The 20,816-nt window shown below is 46.1% G+C and overlaps 1 protein-coding gene across 2 annotated transcripts; it reads left to right on the forward strand.

Moving 5' to 3' along the window:
* Positions 1-3,679: 3,679 nt before the first annotated feature.
* Positions 3,680-20,166, forward strand: LOC120017600 (multimerin-2-like). Of its 2 annotated transcripts, XM_038960459.1 has the most exons (8): positions 3,680-4,079; positions 10,216-10,338; positions 10,569-10,675; positions 12,759-12,842; positions 13,477-13,704; positions 15,869-16,302; positions 16,476-17,991; positions 19,006-20,166. In XM_038960459.1, exons 1-8 carry the CDS (start codon positions 3,718-3,720, stop codon positions 19,413-19,415), a joined length of 3,264 nt encoding a protein of 1,087 aa, XP_038816387.1. In that variant the 5' UTR covers positions 3,680-3,717; the 3' UTR covers positions 19,416-20,166. The 2 variants fall into 2 exon arrangements, with proteins under 2 accessions (XP_038816387.1, XP_038816388.1); XM_038960460.1 differs by lacking the exon at positions 12,759-12,842.
* The last annotated feature ends 650 nt before the right edge of the window (positions 20,167-20,816 follow it).

Here is a 20,816-nt window from a genome sequence, read left to right on the forward strand (position 1 = left end):
GCTTAAGCAGGGGGACACGTCTGGCACTGCAGGATTTGAGTCCCTGGCGGCGTAGTGTGTTACTGATGGTAGGCTTTGTTACTTTGGTCCCAGCTCTCTGCAGGTCATTCACTAGGTCCCCCCGTGTGGTTCTGGGATTTTTGCTCACCGTTCTTGTGATCATTTTGACCCCACGGGGTGAGATCTTGCGTGGAGCCCCAGATCGAGGGAGATTATCAGTGGTCTTGTATGTCTTCCATTTCCTAATAATTGCTCCCACAGTTGATTTCTTCAAACCAAGCTGCTTACCTATTGCAGATTCAGTCTTCCCAGTCTGGTGCAGGTCTACAATTTTGTTTCTGGTGTCCTTTGACAGCTCTTTGGTCTTGGCCATAGTGAAGTTTGAAGAGATTTCTTTTTGCAAAATGGAGTGATAGCCTTTCTTCTTCAAGATCCATTTTACCCTGTACAAATCTCCCACTTTACCACCACCAAAGCACCCCCAGACCATCACATTGCCTCCACCATGCTTGACAGATGGCGTCAAGCACTCCTCCAGCATTTTTTCCTTTTTTCTGCATCTCACGAATGTTCTTCTTTGTGATCCGAACACCTCAAACGTATGGACAGACGAATCTAACACTTTTTTCCAATCTTCCTCTGTCCAGTGTCTGTGTTCTTTTGTCCATCTTAATGTTTTCTTTTTAATGACCAGTATGAGATATGGCTTTTTCTGTGCAACTCTGCCTAGAAGGCCAGCATCCCGGAGTCGCCTCTTCACTGTTGATGTTGATACTGGTTTTTGCGGGTACTATTTAATGAGGCTGCCAGTTGAGGACTTGTGAGGAATCTGTTTCTCAAACTAGACACTAATGTACTTGTCCTCTTGCTCAGTTGTGTACCGGGGCCTCCCACTCCTCTTTCTATTCTGGTTAGAGACAGTTTGCTTTGTTCTGTGAAGGGAGAAGTACACAGCGTTGTATGAGATCTTCAGTTTCTTGGCAATTTCTCACATGGAATAGCCTTCATTTCTCAGAACAAGAATAGACTGACGAGTTTCAGAAGAAAGTTCTTTGTTTCTGGCCATTTTGAGCCTGTAATCGAACTCACAAATGCTGATGCTCCAGATACTCAACTAGTCTAAAGGCGGCCAGTTTTATTGCTTCTTTAATCATTACAACAGTTTTCAGCTGTGCTAACATAATTTCAAAAGGGTTTTCTAATGATCAATTAGCCTTTTAAAATGATAAACTTGGATTAGCTAACACAACGTGCCATTGAAACACAGGAGTGATGGTTGCTGATAATGGGCCTCTGTATGCCTATGTAGATATTCCATTTTAAAAAATCAGCCATTTCCAGCTACAATAGTCATTTACAACATTAACAATGTCTACACTGTATTTCCGATAAATTTGATATCATTTTAAAATGGACAAAAAATGTGCTTTTCTTTCAAAAACAAGGGCATTTCTAAGTGACCCAAAACTTTTGAACGGTAGTGTATATATAAACAGTGGTATAAAGCACTTAATTAAAAATACATTAAAGTACTACTTAAGTCATTTTTTTTGGTATCTGTACTTTACTATTTATATTTTTGCCAACTTTTACTTCACTACATTCCTAAAGAAAATAATGTACTTTTTACTCCTTACATTTTCCCTGACACCTAAAAGTACTCGTTACATTTTGACAGGAAAATGGTCCAATTCACACACTAATCAAGAGAACATCCCTGGTCATCCCTACTACCTTATCTGGCGGATTCACTAAACACAAATGCTTTCTTTGTAAATTATGTCTGAGTGTTGGAGTGTGCCCCTGGCTATCCGTCATTTAAAAAAAATTGTGCCATCTGGTTTGCTTAATATAAGGAATTTGAAATGGTATATACTTTTACTTTTGATACTTAAGTACATTAGTAATTCCATTTACTTTTGATACTGAAATATATTTAAAACCAAAAACTTTTAGACTTTTACTCAAGTAGTATTTTACTGGGTGACTCACTTTTACTTGAGTAATTTTCTACTAAGGTATCTTTACTTTTTCTCAAGTATGACGAGTACTTTTTCTACCACTGTATATAAACTACAATGCTGCATATACAGTTACGCAGTTCTAATAAAATAACAGATCAGTAATGACCAGGAGGACCACTCTCCTGGTGGGATGTTGATCCCCAGCCCCAGCTAGCCATAACGGCTGAGGTTACCTCTCCGCCCATAGAAGCTGGCAAAACAAGGCCCATCAGATTTCTAGGTGTAAAACTAGCACCACCTGCTGATGATCCAGTGAACACTCATTTATCTCTATGCTCATAATTTACCCTGGGGTCCCTCGCTGCTCCGGCTGCAGCCAAGAACACAAAATCAAGTCCACGATCACACAGACCACCCGCAGGGAGCGACCCCACTGCTAGAGCTACATCTGGAAGCAAACAAGTAAAGCACAACTCAGAGGATTAAGTTCTGATGGAGAAGAAGAAAAACATTTCCTTTCTTTTGTTTTCCTTTCAACGGTCAGAATCTAGGGCAGCAGACCCTACAATGTCCCAGCCTGTGACTCTACTGTATATGATCATGGTAGTCTGTCTATTTTAATGGGCTTCAACGGTCTGTCTCTCCTTGTATATAAGGGAGGCACTTCAGATGTCCCCAGGTCCTGCTGCTACTAAAGAGTTACAAGGCCATCCATGTTTAGGAGCACAGTAAATGATACTATAGCGAACAAGTCTGTCCCAAGCACTGGGGAAGATAAGCACAGTAACAGCACACATTCCAAGTCAACTCCTAAAGTTAATGTGACAATAACACTGTCACTGAGACTTATACAGAAGTGTTACCATGGTAGGTGACTTTCACTATAACCACTCAACTATTGGAACATCTGTCGCCATGGCGATACAATTTCAACTCAAACACTGACTCATCCTTAAGCTAAACAACGTATCGTCATAACGTCATTCATCTCCTCTTTCTCACACTGCTGCCAGTGAAATGGGGAATCCCACTAAATATTTAATAGGTGATTACTCATATGGGCCAGTTTGTGATCCTGATGCAAAGAGACAGAGATAACCAGAGGGGTCTGAAGTCTCTCCCATGCAGATACATTTGACTGATTCACTATATCCTCTGGGTAACACCCCTTTACACTCCTTTAAAAACACGTCCAATCCCTCGCTCTCTCCCCTAACATCCTTTTCCTGCACTATGCCAATCGGAGGAAGAGAGACAGAGGCGAGGTGATAAGAACATTAGAATTCCAGTGACCTGCCAACTTGCCAAGAGAAATGGGCTGCTTCCTCACCGGCCCGGCTGGTGCGTGTGTGCTGCGTTTGTGCTTGTGTGTGTGGTGGTGGGGGGGATCCTAATAGCACCTCCAGCCTGTGGGCCTGAGAGAGGGGAGAGAGACACAGCCACGCTCATTGTTCCAGGGCCTGCGACCTTTCCATAGGGAACTGGCTGGTGGGTGGGAGGCTCATTTCCGAGGATTGTTGGAGGGCTTTGAAAACTTCAGAAGGAGGGGAGGTGGTGTGAGTGCATGTGTTCTGCGAGTATATGTGAGTCAGGGGAACAGGGGGAGGGGACTCAGACTGGGGAGGATTTTTGGAGATGGGGCGGGGTATATCCAAAACCAACTCTTTTAAAACAAATAGCAGTCCCGGAGAGGCCTCAGATGCTTTTGGCAGCTAGCTATTTGGATAGATCAGGACCAGACAAGGAAGCAGACATGACAGCCGTGGGGGAACTGATGCTGCTGGTGCTGGGGCTGATGGTGACGGCTCACTGTGAGGTTAGGGCTAGAGACCCTGAGGTGGAGGAAGAGGACCAAGGCTTGCCTGTGGAGAGAGGAGGCTGGGATACCCAGGGGGTGGGTGTCCACCCTGGACCTGGGAAGTTTGACATCCCCCACCTGAGGAATGGACCCCATGGCCACAGACCTGACATCCCTGGCTCTGCCCACCACCCCGTAAGGCACGGACCACATGGGCAACCCCATCAGGCTGGTTCTGGACAACACCCCCTGGGTCTGCTGCCCAAGGAGACTGCACCACCACCAGGAGAGGGAGGGAGCTACCCAGCCCGCACCGGGTAAGTGTTTGTTCACAGTAGCTAGCCACTTCTCAGCTGATAGGAAGCCAGTGCAGACAAGTATCTATAGGAGTAGAAAAATACACCACCTGTGGATCTACAAACACACACATGCACTTTCTCAGCATGCACATCAAACAGAACATTACATGTTTGGTTTACCAGCATGTATGTAATAGCAGCAACTACCCTGGTTGAGAACCTGGGGTAGCACACAAATGCCTAGAAATATGTCTTTTATGAGGGCTGGGTTTCAAAAGGGGGTGTCTTCCTGCAGGCTTTCTCCCTCTCAGCACATTCAACTCTTTGCGACCTCTCCTATGTGGAAACATTTGGTATCTCTTCAATCTTCCTCTCTGCAATCGGCACGAAGCTTGTGCTCATGGGGGAAACTAAACAAAGGCAAAGTGGTTTAGCAAACATTTACATGTGCCCTCAGCAGAAGGAGTCCGTAAACAAACTGCTACGGTTTCACTGGCCGGGTGTGTCATAACTAGGCTCATTGTTTTCCTTACCCAAGCCTACTCAATAGTTATTCATCTTAATTGCAGAGAAAGCCATAAGACAGCCATAGGTTTCCTGTACTTTGTGCTCGAAGCCCAAGCTGCTGGCAGAGCGTGATCTTTGCTCCAGACAGTTACTGGACACCGTCATTATTCTAACCCAGATACATACATTACACCCCAAATTGTCTGATCCTCCGATAATGTGCTCCCTGAGGAGCTAGCCCAAACAGCCAGCGATTAGCCCTCCTTAAGAGCAGCCACTTAAACGTTTACTTTTCGATGTTGTTCAAAGAATACCTTTTTCTTGTGTGTCACCCCAATTACTGTAATGGAGTGCAGGTTTGGGCCGGGGAGTGTGCGGTTGTGACCTGTGATATCTCTGATGGACAATATTCATTGGAGGCTCTTGTGGCAGAGGAGGCTGGGGGTCAATGGGAGGTTCAACTTGTGAAGAGAGGTATATTCAGTCAGGGTGTGAAGAGCTCTTACTCTGCAATGGAAAAAGTATACTGTCTTCTGCTACCTCGGAATTCAACCCAGGTTCATGGTTAGATTGAATATGTGAAGGTATTCAGGCGAGTCCTTCCTCTTCATTGTTTAAAAATCTATGCACTTCGGCCTTGGAATCTGTAAAGGGAAAACACATTGGTTGTTAAGAATAAAAATAAATTAAACATTCTGCAAACTGAAATTTGTCAGAGTGAGCACTGACTATGCAAAGGAAAAAGTGTTTCTTCTTCTTCTTCTTTTTAAAATGTCAATTGTTTGTTGTTACAAACTTATATTTGTCCTCCAACAGTGTCTGAGTACCTTTAGCACATGAATAACACTGACAAACAGATATCTCAGTTTATTTTAGTGCTGAATGGTTTTCAGTACAGTGTTATTGGCATGTGTTCATCCCCAGGGTGTAACAGATCCGGTTGTTTTGGTGTGTATACTGCCTGAGAGAGTGCTCAGGGTCTAGGTGATACGGATGTGTGTGTGCTACGGTGCTAGGATAATTCCCTCCGGTGGTGCAAACATTGTGCTTCACTGCTGGGTCTGAGGAGGTTTCCTTCTGCACACAATGCATTTGTAAGAACCAGGGGGTGGGCGATAAATGTGGACATGCGAGGGGCGTCGGGATGGACGGCTCACGGCTGACCTGAGGCTTTGGGCCATCGGGAGCTCTGAAAGGCCACAGACAGGGAGGGAATGTACTGTAGACCTGTGGACTACTACATTGCAGCTAGCAAACAGAACTATGTGGATGCAAAGTGGAGCAGGCCCAGACAACAGGCTAAACAACTCAATACAAGAACCCATGAACAAGGCAAGTATGACGGAGGAGTAGTTAACTGCTTAAGCTGTTTTAATTCATTCTGCCCAGATATTTAAATGCAACACAGAGCACTCTAGTGTGTGATGGATGTACCATCTGTAGTATCATCGCTAATGGCATTGCATAATTAACTGTCCTTTTACGACAATCATACTTCACAAATGTCTTTCATTACGCACTATCATTACAATCAACATAATAGGAAGAAAAGCTAAAATAATGAAATCAAGACATGTTCAAGTCTAAAGCCTGGCCCTCCGGCTGGGGTCCGTAGAAGTGTTCTGAGGCTGTACTTACCCCCCTCGCGGGAGGCTCTGCCTTGGGCTCCGCTGATTACATCTCCCAGCTCCAGGTTCCAAAGCGGAAACTCCGTCCCATCCGCTCCCTTCCTATCTCTCAGCCGCCCGTCCCGGACCACTCGGGAAAGAGCATTCCAACCCACCACCAACGCAGCACGAATGGCTTTGTGTCTGGAATGGATGTGTGGCAAATTCTGCTTGTTGCTGCTATTCGCTCACTTTACACTCACTCTCTGACTCACTGTTATAAAATATGGCCTAAGGGAATCAGCTTTGATTCTCAGTGTTCTTGGCCTTGCCGCTCTTCCAGTGGCATTGGCACAAAGGCCTTTTGTCTACAGTCGGGTTTCAGAGTCCATGTCGACTCAATGGCTAACAGGGCCTCCATAATCATCTGGTTATTTTCTCTTTTGTTTCTGAATCAACATCTGCAGCAGTCAGGGTCCACACTTTGAACACTCTCCGACACAATGTGGCTTTTCTTGAACTAAAAAAAAACAACAAAAAAAACGGCCACAGCGCAGCATAAAGGGGACAGTGTTATCCAGGCCAGCTGTACTGTATAAGCAACAAGCAAAGAGGAATCTGGGCTTTGAAACCAAAAACAAAGCTCTTCTGTTAATATTAGTTCTTCCCTTATCTTGCAAAAGGAGTATCTGGTGTTGTTAGTACTATTAAAAAAAAAATCTGATTTAGCGTCATGACATGACTCTTCAACCTTGAACAAGACTACAGAGCCTCTTAGCTAACTTGACTAACCTTGTTTGGCAACCTCGGCTCTCCTCCCAGTCAGAGGCCTAATCAACCCCACTGACCTCAATGATTAGACTGTGGGAGAGGCCGGTGTCGCAGTGTGAACACAGCTCTAGTATCATATCACCATGATAGAGAAACTCCCCACCAAAGCTGTGTGAGGGTTTGCCAAATGCATTTGCAGTGGAAAGTGACTGGGGAAAAGGATTCGGGATTCTCACATCTTCCCCAGTGTGTGTATGTTGTGTGTATGTTGTCTGTGTATGTTGATATGCTGCGTGGCGGAGTGTCCCAGGATGGAGTAGGTTGCGATGTATGAGAGCGTCAGAGACTTCCTTCCTGGTCGAAGCCAGAGATGGGAGCTGTAGGCCTACAGGAGGTAATTACACAGCTATTGTGCTCTCCCAGGGAAGGCCCTCCATGATGTCACAGCAGACCAGGAGGAAGTGACATGGGGCAGATCTGACGCAGACCTGCCAAGCGAGTTGCATGCCGGTGGGGTTGAGCGTGGAAGGGGCAAGTATCGTAGAGGTCAAGAGGACATTGACAAATTGGAATTCACATTGAGAAATGTGAATTTCCAATGAAAATGTTCAACTGTTCAGCAAGCAGTGTATGAGAAACCTAATTCCTAGAATTTTATGAACCACATTGCCACTGCTGGGGGCTGGTAAGAATCCAGTATCCACTTTTTTCTCTGCCAGAAAGTGAGTGCACATTTCACTTGGGATGGCAGAATGAGCAGCGGCCACCAGACCAATGTTCCCTTATTGTAAAAATGGCATAATATTGTTCTATTGTGAATTATCAAAAGTGCAGAACACCGTTTGTGACACACTAGAGGCCAAAACAAACTGTACGGGGGTAAATAGTCAAAGTATCAGTGACCCTCCAGTCATTTCACCAAACATTCCACACTCTGAGTTTACATTTATTCCTGTTGAACAAGGATATTGCTCAATATTTGATCTGTTTGGCATCGGAAGGGAAACAATCTCCTTGTATTTGCTGTCTTACGGCGATCCTCATGTACTGAACATTTATTAGACGAGCTTGTTTGTTGTGGCACTGTTTAGTCTGTGTAGAGGTGAACACTGTGGTAGAGCCGGAGACTGTTAGAGGGGGATCAAGAGACCGTGTTCTCTCAGTTTATGAAATATGCGATTAGTGCTGGGTTATGTTGTGACACCCCTCCCACTAACTCTTTATTCAGCATGAGTTCCCCTCCTACAGAGCCCACGCATTTATAGCTAACCTGGCCAAGAGAAAGACAGGCTTGGATCAGAGTGAGGAAAAGGTGAACCCTCTTGTTCTCCTCATCAATAGAGGTCAAATGTCTCCGGTCTACACATTCTCGGGCTCTGCAGTCTAGAATAATTCTCAAACGAGCCGTGGCGGTACGTGTGTCTGTGCAATACATGAAGGACTTTGGCCACACTCCAATATCAGGGCCACAACGATGCGGTCACTTGCTTGTTAACCACCTGTTGTCTTGGAAACAGAGGGAGTATTTTGGTTTAATCCTCTCCACTCCTCTGCAGCTGCACCCCTGAAGACTTCAAAGGTCTTTGTTTGGTGTGGCCTGGACACAGAGGTGGTAGATTACAGAGCCAATGACACACTCATGTTGAGGATCTTCCAATACAAGGTCCTGGTACCATGACTGAGGAACAGAGAGGGGGGATAAGGCTGAGAAATGCACATGCATACATAGCTACATCTAAAAGTGATTCTTAACCTTGAATGGTTGAGCTGGGTCAGATAGAGCTTGTCCTACTCAGGAAAACCTCGCAGTCAAACACACACACGCATAGTTAATTAACCCTTGACCGGCGTCCCCGCCGTACAATGCTACAGACCACAGTGGAAGGGAGTGGTTTGGCAAAACATAACAGCCACTTCACTTCGCCTCGCCTTTCCATCCACGTGGGGTCTCTGAGTCACAGATTCAGCAAGGTGAGCCAGAAAAAACACTAAACACCAGATCTGACGTGTCACACTCTAACTGCTCCCCCACCACACGCGTCAGTTCGAGGGGCCCCAGGGCGCCTGCTCGCCTGGTGTTTATAGTCAACTCTTTCCCTCGTTGATGACCTCACGTCTGGTCGTGTCCTGATTGCGAGGGACAAGGGGGAGTGGGGTTTGTCTCAGACAGGGCCACCCAGAAGCGGTGAAATCGATCCCCCCTCCACACCTGTTTCACCTGGGTCAGGGGCCGGTGGAGAGATGACCCCTGCTGTGATGTAGACTGACCCCTGGCTATCCTTCATCTTCTCTAATGGGATGTTTGGACAGTCGGTCTGGAACAGGTTAGCACAGCTCAGTGCAGTGCTGGTTAGGCAGGGTCAGAAGGGGAGAGCCACTGTAGCAAATGAAGGTCATGGGGGTCAAATGGAATACGACGGCATAAGTCTCCAGAAACTATCTGAGATAGATAAATAATTGTGGAATTAATTGAAATCAAACAATTCTGCTGGAAAATGAAAGGGAGTACCATTTCCCTGATTAGATATGCAGACAGCGGTGTGAAGGTCCTGAAAAGAAATCCAGCCCATAGATGTCTTTGGCCGGTCATTAGACGCTATGTACGTGTTGAGAAGGCAGAGTTGTAAGCAGGGAATCCTTTTTTCAGCGCTACCCTTGGGAGGAACCAGGCGGGTGAGTCACCATGCCAAGGCTCTGAAGCTGGCTGTAAAAGGCCCATTAGTAATGGGGGGTAGATAGGGGTCAGGAGGGGTCAGGAGGGAGACTGCACTAGGAGCGATAAGAGAACTCAAAAACTGTAAAACTGAAAAATATTTGGGAAACGTCTTTTGAAATGTAGGCCACCCAAACAACACGTGCTTCAAGAGTCTAACAGCACCCAAATAAGGTTGAGTGAAAAGGCAGATGCTGCCACATGGATTTTTATTTTTGGCCCTGTTAACAATAAATCAAGATAAATGAAAATGAACACTATGCATTATAACTGTTAAGTTATGGGAAAGTCCAGTGGTCAGTGCTTCTCTGGAGCGGATGTTATGTTTGTAGCCCTGACCTGTAGAAACAGGAAGGATAACCACAGAATTGCAAACAAGCAAACTGTGAGACAGTAGTAGCAGTTAAGACGGAGAGAGCTGTAAGCCCAGGAGGAAGATGGACCTTCACCCCTGGCAACCTGATTATCTCAACTATCTCCCAGCTTCCTGTTTCATTACACATAGATATTGCACACTATCGATGGAATGACGCTGTGTGCTTGTGTCCTCTTCCAGAAACTGGTGTGCATTCGTGCACCGCCGCATTGAATCCATTGTTGAATCCTGTGGCACAGAAAAATACACCATTAAGTCCCAGAGCCCCTGTCCCAATGGCACACCTGACTGCCAGCTTGTCATGTGAGTTCAGCCCACTGTGCATTCAAACGTCAACTTCAACCACATGTTAACAGCACACTGCATTACATTACAGATTGACAATGCACACTCAAATTCCCCACACATTGCTCAATGCAGCATTTTCATATAATAACAATAATAACACAAATATCTCCAACACGATCCATCAGTTCAATTTCAGGCGAAATCCAATGTGTGCGTGTGGTTGTAACCTTGTTTTCTGTGTTTAGGTACAAGCTCTCTACCCGGCCAGTGTACAGAGAGAAGCAAAAGATCTTCACAGCCCTGTTGTGGAGGTGCTGCCCAGGACACGGAGGGGAGAACTGTGAGGAAACAGGTACTGAAACAGAGATACACACATGCTGTATACTTTAGGTCCCCTAGTAGTGGCGATTTTAGCATGTAAATCTTGGTGGGGCAAACCAAAAAAATAATGTTTAGATGTATGCCAGAAAAGGCACTACACAACACTAAACAATACATTAATTGCACTATAACGGCAACAAGTGGTGCCCACAAATTGTTAGGTCCTATATAAAGCTGTCCCAACAGCAGAGCTTTCTTTCAGCACCATGGAGTGAATCCTTACCACCGCTACACCTGGTTATCAGAGGAGCCTTGTCTGGCAGAGAAACAGTTAATTGAGCCTCGTTTACTGCCTTTTAAAAAACATAGCTGATATGGCTGACTTGCTTAAACAAATGTGGTTTCTACTGACAATTGAGATGTACAAACTATGGCATAAGGGAAAGATGAGCGGATAAGAGGCATTCTGTAATTTCGATTAAGACATTAATGAGCGAGCTACGACGGACGTAGTCAATATAACTATGTGTTCAGCACTTTTGAAATGTACAGCGACAGAAGGCAGAACATGGGCTGCTCTTACAGTATTATCCCTGTACACCAAGTCAGAACAGTTGGTATAAATAAAGGGGGCATAAAAGCAGACAATGAAACCTCTTTCAATATTAGATGACATTTCTCAAACAGGTTATAGGCTACATGTGCAGCACCACCGAATCAGAACAGTAACGTTAGGCGAAATTAAGAGTTGAAAATACACCAAATGATTAGGGTGCGGCACATGGGCAACGAACAGCTTACTACACAACATACACTTAGTATTACTTTCTTAGCTATAGTATACATATCTCCATTGTATATTACATAATTTATGCAGCAGCATACAATACATTTTTGGACTCACCTTGGCTTGTGATGTGCTCACTTAAACATGAAGGTGCCGTGGCGGTTTTGTCATCAAAGTCTGTCATTCTCTGGATTTATGGTGGGAACTCTGGAAAAAAATAAACACAGCTACTCCATTGAATAGCAGGCTACTGTTTGCTTTGCAATGCTTGCAGTTAGCCACTGATTCCTTCCAAATGACGCATTATTGAATTTGTAATTTCCAACCTGTTGTGTAATCTTTATGGCCAATGAGCACCGATATGTTTTATCTATAATTTCTCTTCATATGACAAGGATTAAAAAGGATTTGCCAGTAGATTGTCAACTTGATTCATGATGATGACTACTAGCTAAGACTTTGAAAGTAAGATGTTGACATGATCAGTCCAATCAAAGCTACTGTACATGTAATGTGATTTGACATAATTTTATCTGTGACCAATGACCTGGAGCCTTCTTGGAAGGCCACTTGTAATATAACTCTATGGCAGGACCCAAAGGGCTGAAATTTTGGATGTCTACTCTTAATAAGGACATAACCTTGGCGATGACGTAGTGTCCCCATGAGTGACAGAACACTGAGCCAATCACGGCGATATGCTCCTATTTTTTGCTGGCTTGCCCCACCACCACCACAGAAAGCACTGAGCTAGGCTGAAACACCTACATTTTGGAGCTGCCTTACTCAAGAAAACAAAAAAGAGACCATGTGTGTATGCAGCTTTATTAACTGAAGGAGATAATATATTTTTACATTGCTTTCAAACGGATATGTGACATGTATTAATGCCAAAATAACATGCAAAACAGGCAAGCCCCCCCAATTTTTATTTATTTGGTTGCTAAAAATATGGGGCTCTGCCCCACCTGCCCTGACTGAAGGGCTGCCACGGCCCCTAAGTCAATGAGCATCAACACGGTTGAGTGTTAGTAATTGCATTTTGGCATAAGAAGTAACCTTATGGTGCAATATGTCTCCACAGGCCTACTCTAGACTTTCTCCTGGATTACTTGAGTTTGGCTCTGACTCTTTTTACTAAGAGCAAGATTTCGGTTATTTTGCTCAGCGACAAATCTCGAACAGATTTCCCATGTGTGAAATGGCCCTTAACTCGGCGAGAGACACCGGCTGAGAAAGTCATGTGTTTACGAAAGCTGGTGGAACCAATAAAAGTAACATCCACTCCCTGCGCTCCTCTTTCCCTCTCTCCCCCTCTATTCCTCAGTGGCTGACGGCCATGTGTCTGACCCTGCAGACCCTACGGTGGCAGGACGACCACATTCCGGAGACACTGAGCCTCACCACACAGGTAGGTCAACTCATCTGACCCGTCTGTTTACATGTTGGGGGGGGTAGACTGGGTGAGCTGGCCCTCAAACGCCCCGTGCCGCCCTCTCTGCCTCAAACAAACTGAACAAACCGAGGAAACGCTAGTGCGCCAGGAGAACGAGCATTTGTGTAAAAGCTATAGCAGGCCGTGGGAAGTTCATCTCCCAGGGGAGGGAGGAAAGGGTGTGTGAACCGTTCTCAGGGCATCAAGCAAGGCTGTAAAGGGGGTGTGACCTAAAAACAACTAGGGACCTAAAAATAACCCTCTGCCCTTTTGGGCCAGTTCTAGGCCAAAATAAAGACGTAAAGTCCCCCGTTATCGGCTGGTCCACTTTCAGTCCCTCCACGCCCCTCAGAGAGGGCTTCCTAAACCGCAAAGGTCTCATAATTCTTGACCACTACTGGAGTCGAATAGCTATTGTGTTACACACACACTAATCAAGCACACACACAGGGTTGGCTGAAGTGGGGTCAGAAGTGGGGGACAGAGAGCTAACCCAAGGCTATGGTTCTCATGGTCAGGGGAGAGAGACACAGCTACTACTCTGTGCCACTGTGTTGAATGAAAGCCTCTCCTAACATCCCATCGATCTGTCTGTTGTCTGTCGGTCTAGGTGCACAGTCTAGACTCACCCACCAGGCTGAGAGGGAGCAGAATGACTTCCAGGTGTCTGAGAATCCTCTGTACGAACTCCATGCCTCAGAGGCTGACAACAACAACAAACACACAGAGTCCCGAGAGTCCCCCTCATACCCTCGACAGGCCCAGGAGCACATCCCTCACCATGGCTACGACCCCCCCCACAACCCTAACCACCACCAGCGGGATTTCAACCATGGAGGTAAGTTGTGACCTTAGAATCACCAGTACTGTACTAACGTCATGTTAATCACAGTGGGAAAAAGTTAGGATGCCTGGTTAAATAGTTAGGACCACCAAGGCCAGGTTTGTGACTGTGCTTTAGGAGGTAAATCAGGGCCATGGAAAGGAGACAGGGTAATCACCCCTAAAATCAGGGCCATGAAAAGGAGGCAGGGTAATCACCCCTAAAATCAGGGCCATGAAAAGGAGGCAGGGTAATCATCAACACCCCTAAAATCAGGGCCATGAAAAGGAGGCAGGGTAATCATCAACACCCCTAAAATCAGGGCCATGAAAAGGAGGCAGGGTAATCATCAACACTCCTAAACCCATGTATTAACCTCTGAGACACTCATGCAAAGACACATATTGGACACACCTGCTCACTCACTATCTCATAGTCAATCAAAAAAAGTCAATACAATGTTAATACAAAACTGACAGTGAAATAGTCCTATTTGTCTGGCATGTTAATAGTTCCAGCTGTTATTTATGCACTACTGTCTGGTCAACTGCCTGTCTCATTCACATCCTCTGAGAGAATCGACAGGCTTTAGACTAGTGCAGTAAAAAACCCACAGTTGAATGGGGGAAGGCTTGACCAGGGAAAATACACGTACATCTATGGGGAGCATTTCCACGACTCCATCCCTCCGCAGTGACACCTCTAGCTTAGCGCCCCCCCCCCCCCCCCCAACCCTATCCCCTTTATACTCATTACAGCTTCCTTCTCAGGAAATCCTCTCTTTTTCTGGGAAAAATGTCCACCCCCCATTACATTGTGTGTGTGGATGATGTAATCCGCAGTGGGATGGTGATATAGCGTGAGGTTCATATTACAGCCACACACAGTGAAGGGTGCCATAGTTTTTGCTGCCGTGGTACATTCTCACTTCCTGTGACATATTCTTCTTGTTTGGGAAAGACTCAACAGGCTAAGGCCATGACGTAATGTCTGGATGAATAAATTACTGATCAGACTTCCATCAACTCAGACTAAAGACAATCGGCCTACATGTTATTGTTAAAGTTTCTCTTTAGCATAGCAGGGAAATGAGTGACGGGGCTAGCTGGAGGAGGTCAGCCTGCACATCTATTTGAAAACACTACTTTCCTACTTCTTTTGATCGGTGGGATTTCTTTTTTAGAGAACCTCTTCCAACTTTGTAAAACTCTCATGGTAGGGGGCGACCTGATTTCCTCTCTCAGTATGACCTCACTGTATCTGACCTCTTAGTGGGAAAGCATGAGGGAACAGTGTTTTTCTCCCTGAATTAATGGAGGATCTTTCCAATGTTATTAGAAAAACAAGCCCTAAATGACGAAAGGCCCTCTGATCACATAGATCACACTTTAAAGCAGAACAGCTAGGGGGTCTGGACTCTGTCCAGATACCAGGGTGACAGTGTCAGAACTGGGACTTACTCCCAGGGGGCATACATGTGTAGCCTCGCAAGTCGCCTGATCTCGCGAGCTTACATCAATGTTCGCTGCACAGCAGTAATCAGTCTGGTAATTAATACATGTGGGTGGGGGAATTCAATGGCAGACATAGACACTCACACAGACAGTTTCCAGGAAGATGTGAAAATCCCTGGAGCCTGTATCATTATAATAGGAACTGTGTCCATTAGGGCCGTCTCTGGGGTGCAAAAACACTGCCATGAAACAAACCAATTCAACAATAAATCATTGGGCTTTCTTGTAAACAAAGAGGTTCAGTCAGGAAGGCCAATACATAAGGGAAATTAAATGTCCAAATATAGGTCTGAAAATGTTATTATTCCTATTTTTGGCAACTTGGCATTTGACTTTGAAAACAATTTTTGGGGATAAAACCAAACACATGTTGAAAATTTCTTGAGAGACAAAAGGCTCTCATAACTGTTCCTAAAGAACTAATGGCACAACTGATATGAATGGCCTTTACAAGAGAATACATTCTAACAGGTATTGAAAAGGAGCCTTGCTCTGTTCCTATACACATTGATATGTGTGTGTGTATAATTGTTGAGGTGTCATCTCAGCCTTGTGCACAGTTACAAAGTGGATATGTCTAAAACTGAAAATGTGTCTAGTTCTGATGCTTTAAACCGATTGATGCGAGTAAATATTGTGCTCTGACTTCCTGGATTGTCTCCCAGATCCAATCAGGGATGAGGTGGAGGCTGTCCCTCTACTGCCCTACCAAGACTCCCAGTCTCCCCCTCTGCTCCACATGATGGCCCTGCTAATGTCCCAGCTCCAGCCCATGTTGGATGGCTTCAACCGCACCTTAGAGCACCTAACCCAGGAGGTCGAGGGTCTGTCCCGGGATGTGGCTCTGCTCCGGAACTCTCAGTGGGAGGTAGAGGAGGAGGCCCAGCGTGGAGCAGGGGCTGGAGAGGGTCCCGAGGCCTTGGAGGCTAAGCTGGAGCAGGGTTTCCAAGACACCAAGGAGGTGAGGAGGGAACTGGAGAGACAGAGAGCTGAGATGGCAGACAGGCTACACTCCCAGCATGCCATGCTGCACTATAACATCACCAACTTCAAGACAGACATTGACGGCAAGATCAAACGCAACCACAAGATGTTACAGGTCAGCGAAATCCTCATTAATGTATCTCATGGCATGGTAACGCAACTATTTCATAATAAAAAACTTTTAGATTTAGTTCCTCACTTCTGTGTTAGTAACAGACTTTTAGACTTGCACATTATGGGCATTAAGTGAGAAAAACATTCTTCATGTCTTTCATGGCTCCTGGGTAGGTTAATCTCCAGTCCATGAATGCCACCCTGTCAGACATGAAGCTGGAGCAGGACCGTCTGAGTGAAGTGCTCCAGAGGCACCTGACCAGCCCAGGGGCCAGGAGAGAACCCAGCCAGGTCGATCCCAGTCAGGCCCAGCAGCCTCCAAAGGACTCAGCAGTGTGGGAGGCTATCGCCCGTCTGGACAACAAGGTTGTCAACAACACAGTGAGGGTAAATGCCCTGGTGGAAGACCTAGAGATGGCCAATGACAATGTCCTGGACCTGAAGAGGGGCTTCCGAGGCCTCGAGGAGAACATTGCCCAGACGGGGAGGAACAGCCAGATCCAGTTCATGGAGACGGGCCTGGAGGTGGAAGCGGCTAAAGTAGCCGTGCTGAACCGCGTCAATGAACTGGCCAACAACCTGACCATCCACTCGGAGCAGCTGCAGGAGATGGAGACTGACATGGACTACCTGTACACACAATTCTACCAGAACGTCAGCGCTGCCGGAGACTGTGACTGCAAGGCATTCACCGCCTCCTTCTCCCGCCTGGAGCAGGGCCTGACCAACGTCACCGAGCTGGCCAACGACAATCGGCTGGCCCTGGATGGAGGTACCGATGCTGAGTCGGCGCACTGGGGTCCCTCTGTGGACGACGTCATGGCCTCCCTGGCCTTCGAGCAAGAAAAGAGCAGAACTCTCCAACACAACCTGACTCAGCTGATGACCTCAGTCCTGGGCAGCCACAGGGACGTGCTCAGCCTGCAGGAGAGCGACAAAAGGTTGGCGGCTGAGATGCGCCACCTCTCCAGCTCCTTTTACTCTTTGTTGAAGGACGCCATCCGCCACACTGAAGTGCTAGAGATGCTCCTGGGGGAGGAGGTGATGGGGTTCATGGACTGGCCCCTCCACGAACAGGAGGCTCACTCCATCCCCGCGCTGCAGAAGAGGCTCCAGCACATGCAGCAGCAGATCAGGGGCCAGAACCTCAGCCTCACCACCTTGCTGGAGGCTGCCCGGGCAGAGGAAGTCCCGTCCTCAGACGAGCCCTCCGTGCTAGTAGACTTGGCCTCCCGCGGGCTGAAGAGAAGGAGTGGAGACCAGAGGAGTGACCACCTCATGGACTCAGCAGCCTCTGAGGACCGGCAAGACTACTCGGACAGTGACCTGTTGAGCCTTGAGAAAGCAGTGGAGGAGCTGGGGGAGAAGGTCAACAGGCTGGAGTACAGGCCTTGCCCTGCCAGCTGCAACATCACCAAAGACAGCGCCTCTGGTGGTGTGGAGGCCAAAATGCAGGTGGAGGTGGCCTGGCTGAGGAAGGGTCTAGAGAATCATCTGCGGCTCTTTAAGAATGTTTTCAGTAACTCAGAGGGGCTGGCCGAATCAGAGAGCACCCTGGACCTGGACCAGCTGTGGGCCCTGATGAAGAGGAAGGAAAGGAAGAGACAGAGGAAGCGCAAGGACAAGAAAGAGGGGATAAAAGATCATATTGGAGAGAGCGCTAACCTTCGCAGCAGGAGGGATACATCAGGTAGGCATCAATCTATAAAAAAAACTAAAACAGACAATCGCATACCTACAGGGAACTGCCAAAATAAAGGAAACACTTGAGGGATACAAATTATATTGAAAGCAGGTGCTTCCACACAGGTATGGTTCCTGAGTTAAGTAAGTAACATCCCATCATACTTAGGGTCATGTTTAAAAATGCCCAGTTGCTCATTATTTTGGCTACAGTAGCTAAATCTCAGTGGCCTTTTCTCTACTGCATAATCCTCACGTCCTCTCCTTGCCTCCTTTTCAAAACCCATTGGAAGAGAAGGTCAGAGGGGAGGGACCTCGCTCTCATCCAATGGGTTTTGAGGAGGCGGAGAGGAGAGAGGACGTGTGAAGTATGCAATTGAGATTCTAGCAAAGACTTCGAAAGAGGGGTCTCAAAGGAGCATAGGGTGTGTGTGTGTTTGTCAGTCACCAGATCCCAACCCAATTGGAACACTTATGGGAGATTCTGCAGAGGTGGCTGAAACAGCGTTTTCCACCACCATCAACAAAACACCAAATGATGGAATTTCTCGTGGAAGTAGTGTCGTATCCCTCCAATAGAGTTCCAGACACTTTTAGAATCTAAGCCAAGGAGCATTGAAGCTGTTCCCAGCCGTGGTGGCCCAATGCCCTATTAAGACACTTTGTTAATGTGTTTCCTTTATTTTGGAAGTTATCTGTACCTCTATCATGCTGGGCCACATTTCTTTCTAAACCTCCACTAAGACCAGAATGCACTTTAAACAAAGAAAGATCCTTGGAGATCTATACAGTGCAAGACCCTCAAGTAAGTGTTAGCAATGGGTTAAAAGGAGCTGCTTAGCATGACTGAGGGTATCAACATTACCAGCAACACTAATAGACAACACAAGACTGCCCCCTGGTGATTTCTTTAATTTTTAGTTCAGGCTTCTAAGCATAAGTATAGTGAGTGTCTATGACAAGGGTTCATATGAACAGATAGCAGAGAACAGCTAACAATTCCCTGTCTCTTCTCTTTCAGTTCTATCCAAGCTGAGGGACAGTCCCCTGATGTTTCTGGCCAGAAGCATACAGCGCAGCAGACCAAGTGACAGCCTGCTGGTGTCGGAGGACACATCCCTAAACCTCGGCCAGATGTACTCCACTCACACTGGGATGTTCCAAGCACCTTTAGCAGGGGTCTACCTCTTCGTGCTGACACTGAACTTTGAACCTGGTCCCTCGCTATCTGGGCTGAGGAGAGAGAATGGGGAGCTGGCTGCCACTCTGCATCAGGACAAGATGGCATCGTATGGCCCCGTCACCCGTGTGTGTCTCCTACAGCTGCGGCAAGGAGAGGAGCTCCGCCTCGAACTGTTGGGAGGGACTCTGGTGACTGATGACCCTAACGACAACATCTTCGCTGGGCTTCTCCTTCATCACACCACCTGAGGGAGCTGTGGCCGGTCTGCAGTCAGAGGAGAGACGTTGGACTGAGCGAAATCAATCACTAGACTAACAGCTGCTATGCCACCCGTGTTTCAATCTCTTACATTGATATTGGGAGGAGCGTATATAAAAAGGTTAAGTGAGTATAAACATGTTTCCTTTGTCATACAGTATACCACTTAAAAGCGTTGCAATACAACTTCCCTGAAGTTATTGTAGGCTGTTATAAGGGAAACGGGAGCATGAGCATTCTGGACCATAAAACCCTATTCTATAGAAAACACTGACTCAGAATATAAGGTGGGCTCTTTAAGATATCACATGCTACAATAATAGTGTGCCTTCAGTGCTTTATGACTGCAACATTGCTTATACATGTATGAGGACCCATGTATAGAAAAACCATTTTCTACAAGACACTGGCTCCATACAGACTACAGTAAACATAAATCAATCAAGTGAAGGGACAGAGGAATTGATTGTGTGAAGAGGTGAACTCTATATTACAGTACATCAATATGCTGTATGTTTCTCCTCCAGCAGACGGACGTGCTAGACACCTTACTAGGTTAAGCCTCATCAACAAAAAACAAGTAAATAACCCAAGACCAGACCAAAGTTGTGTACTAAAATAAGGTTATTTACTTAAAAATTGATACATTGGACAGGCTGTATACAGAATAGTTTTCTTTCCTTGGTAAACTCATGAAGGCCAGATGCTGTACAACAACACATTAAAGATTTACACATTAGAGATTATTCTAGTTGGTTTTCTTGCATGTTACAAACGACAGGAAAACACTAGTTACTGCTTGTGTGAAGTATTTTTCTTAAATATCTACCATGTACTGTTAGCTTAATTCACAGAGAAACTGTCCTGACACACACACACTAGGATGCATGGGATTTCAGCAGACATGCACACTTAACCAACATAAGCACACATCATGAGCGCAAACCCACAAGCACTGCTAAAGCTATGCAGCATATGTTGTTTTACACATTTGTATGGACAAAAGTGAAGCAAAAGCCAACATTAGATAGAAGAGACAGCAGACACAATAGGACCAGGGACTTGAAAGAGAACGTTTTAAGAATACACTGGCCAAAACAAAGCCTATGCAAGAGGTTGAACCATCATTTATCATGGGCACAATCTGTGACCAGGCTTCCTCGTCATCATCACACCGGCAAACAGACTGTCAAGAGGTAAGGACAGTGGTTCAGATGAGGGGACATTAAGTTATCACTTCATATTTCTCCTTTTCTGTCCTGTATGAAAACTGAAAGATCTAAAATGCAGTTCCTCTTGTGGTAAATGGTAATCAATGGGCTGGCTCTACCCTCTGCACTGGCCCACAGATAACGGCACTGAGGAAACCTGCAGATTTGTATATACAGTAG

The sequence above is a fragment of the Salvelinus namaycush genome, chromosome 22 (assembly GCF_016432855.1).
Source record: "Salvelinus namaycush isolate Seneca chromosome 22, SaNama_1.0, whole genome shotgun sequence".
Lineage (NCBI taxonomy): Eukaryota > Metazoa > Chordata > Actinopteri > Salmoniformes > Salmonidae > Salvelinus > Salvelinus namaycush.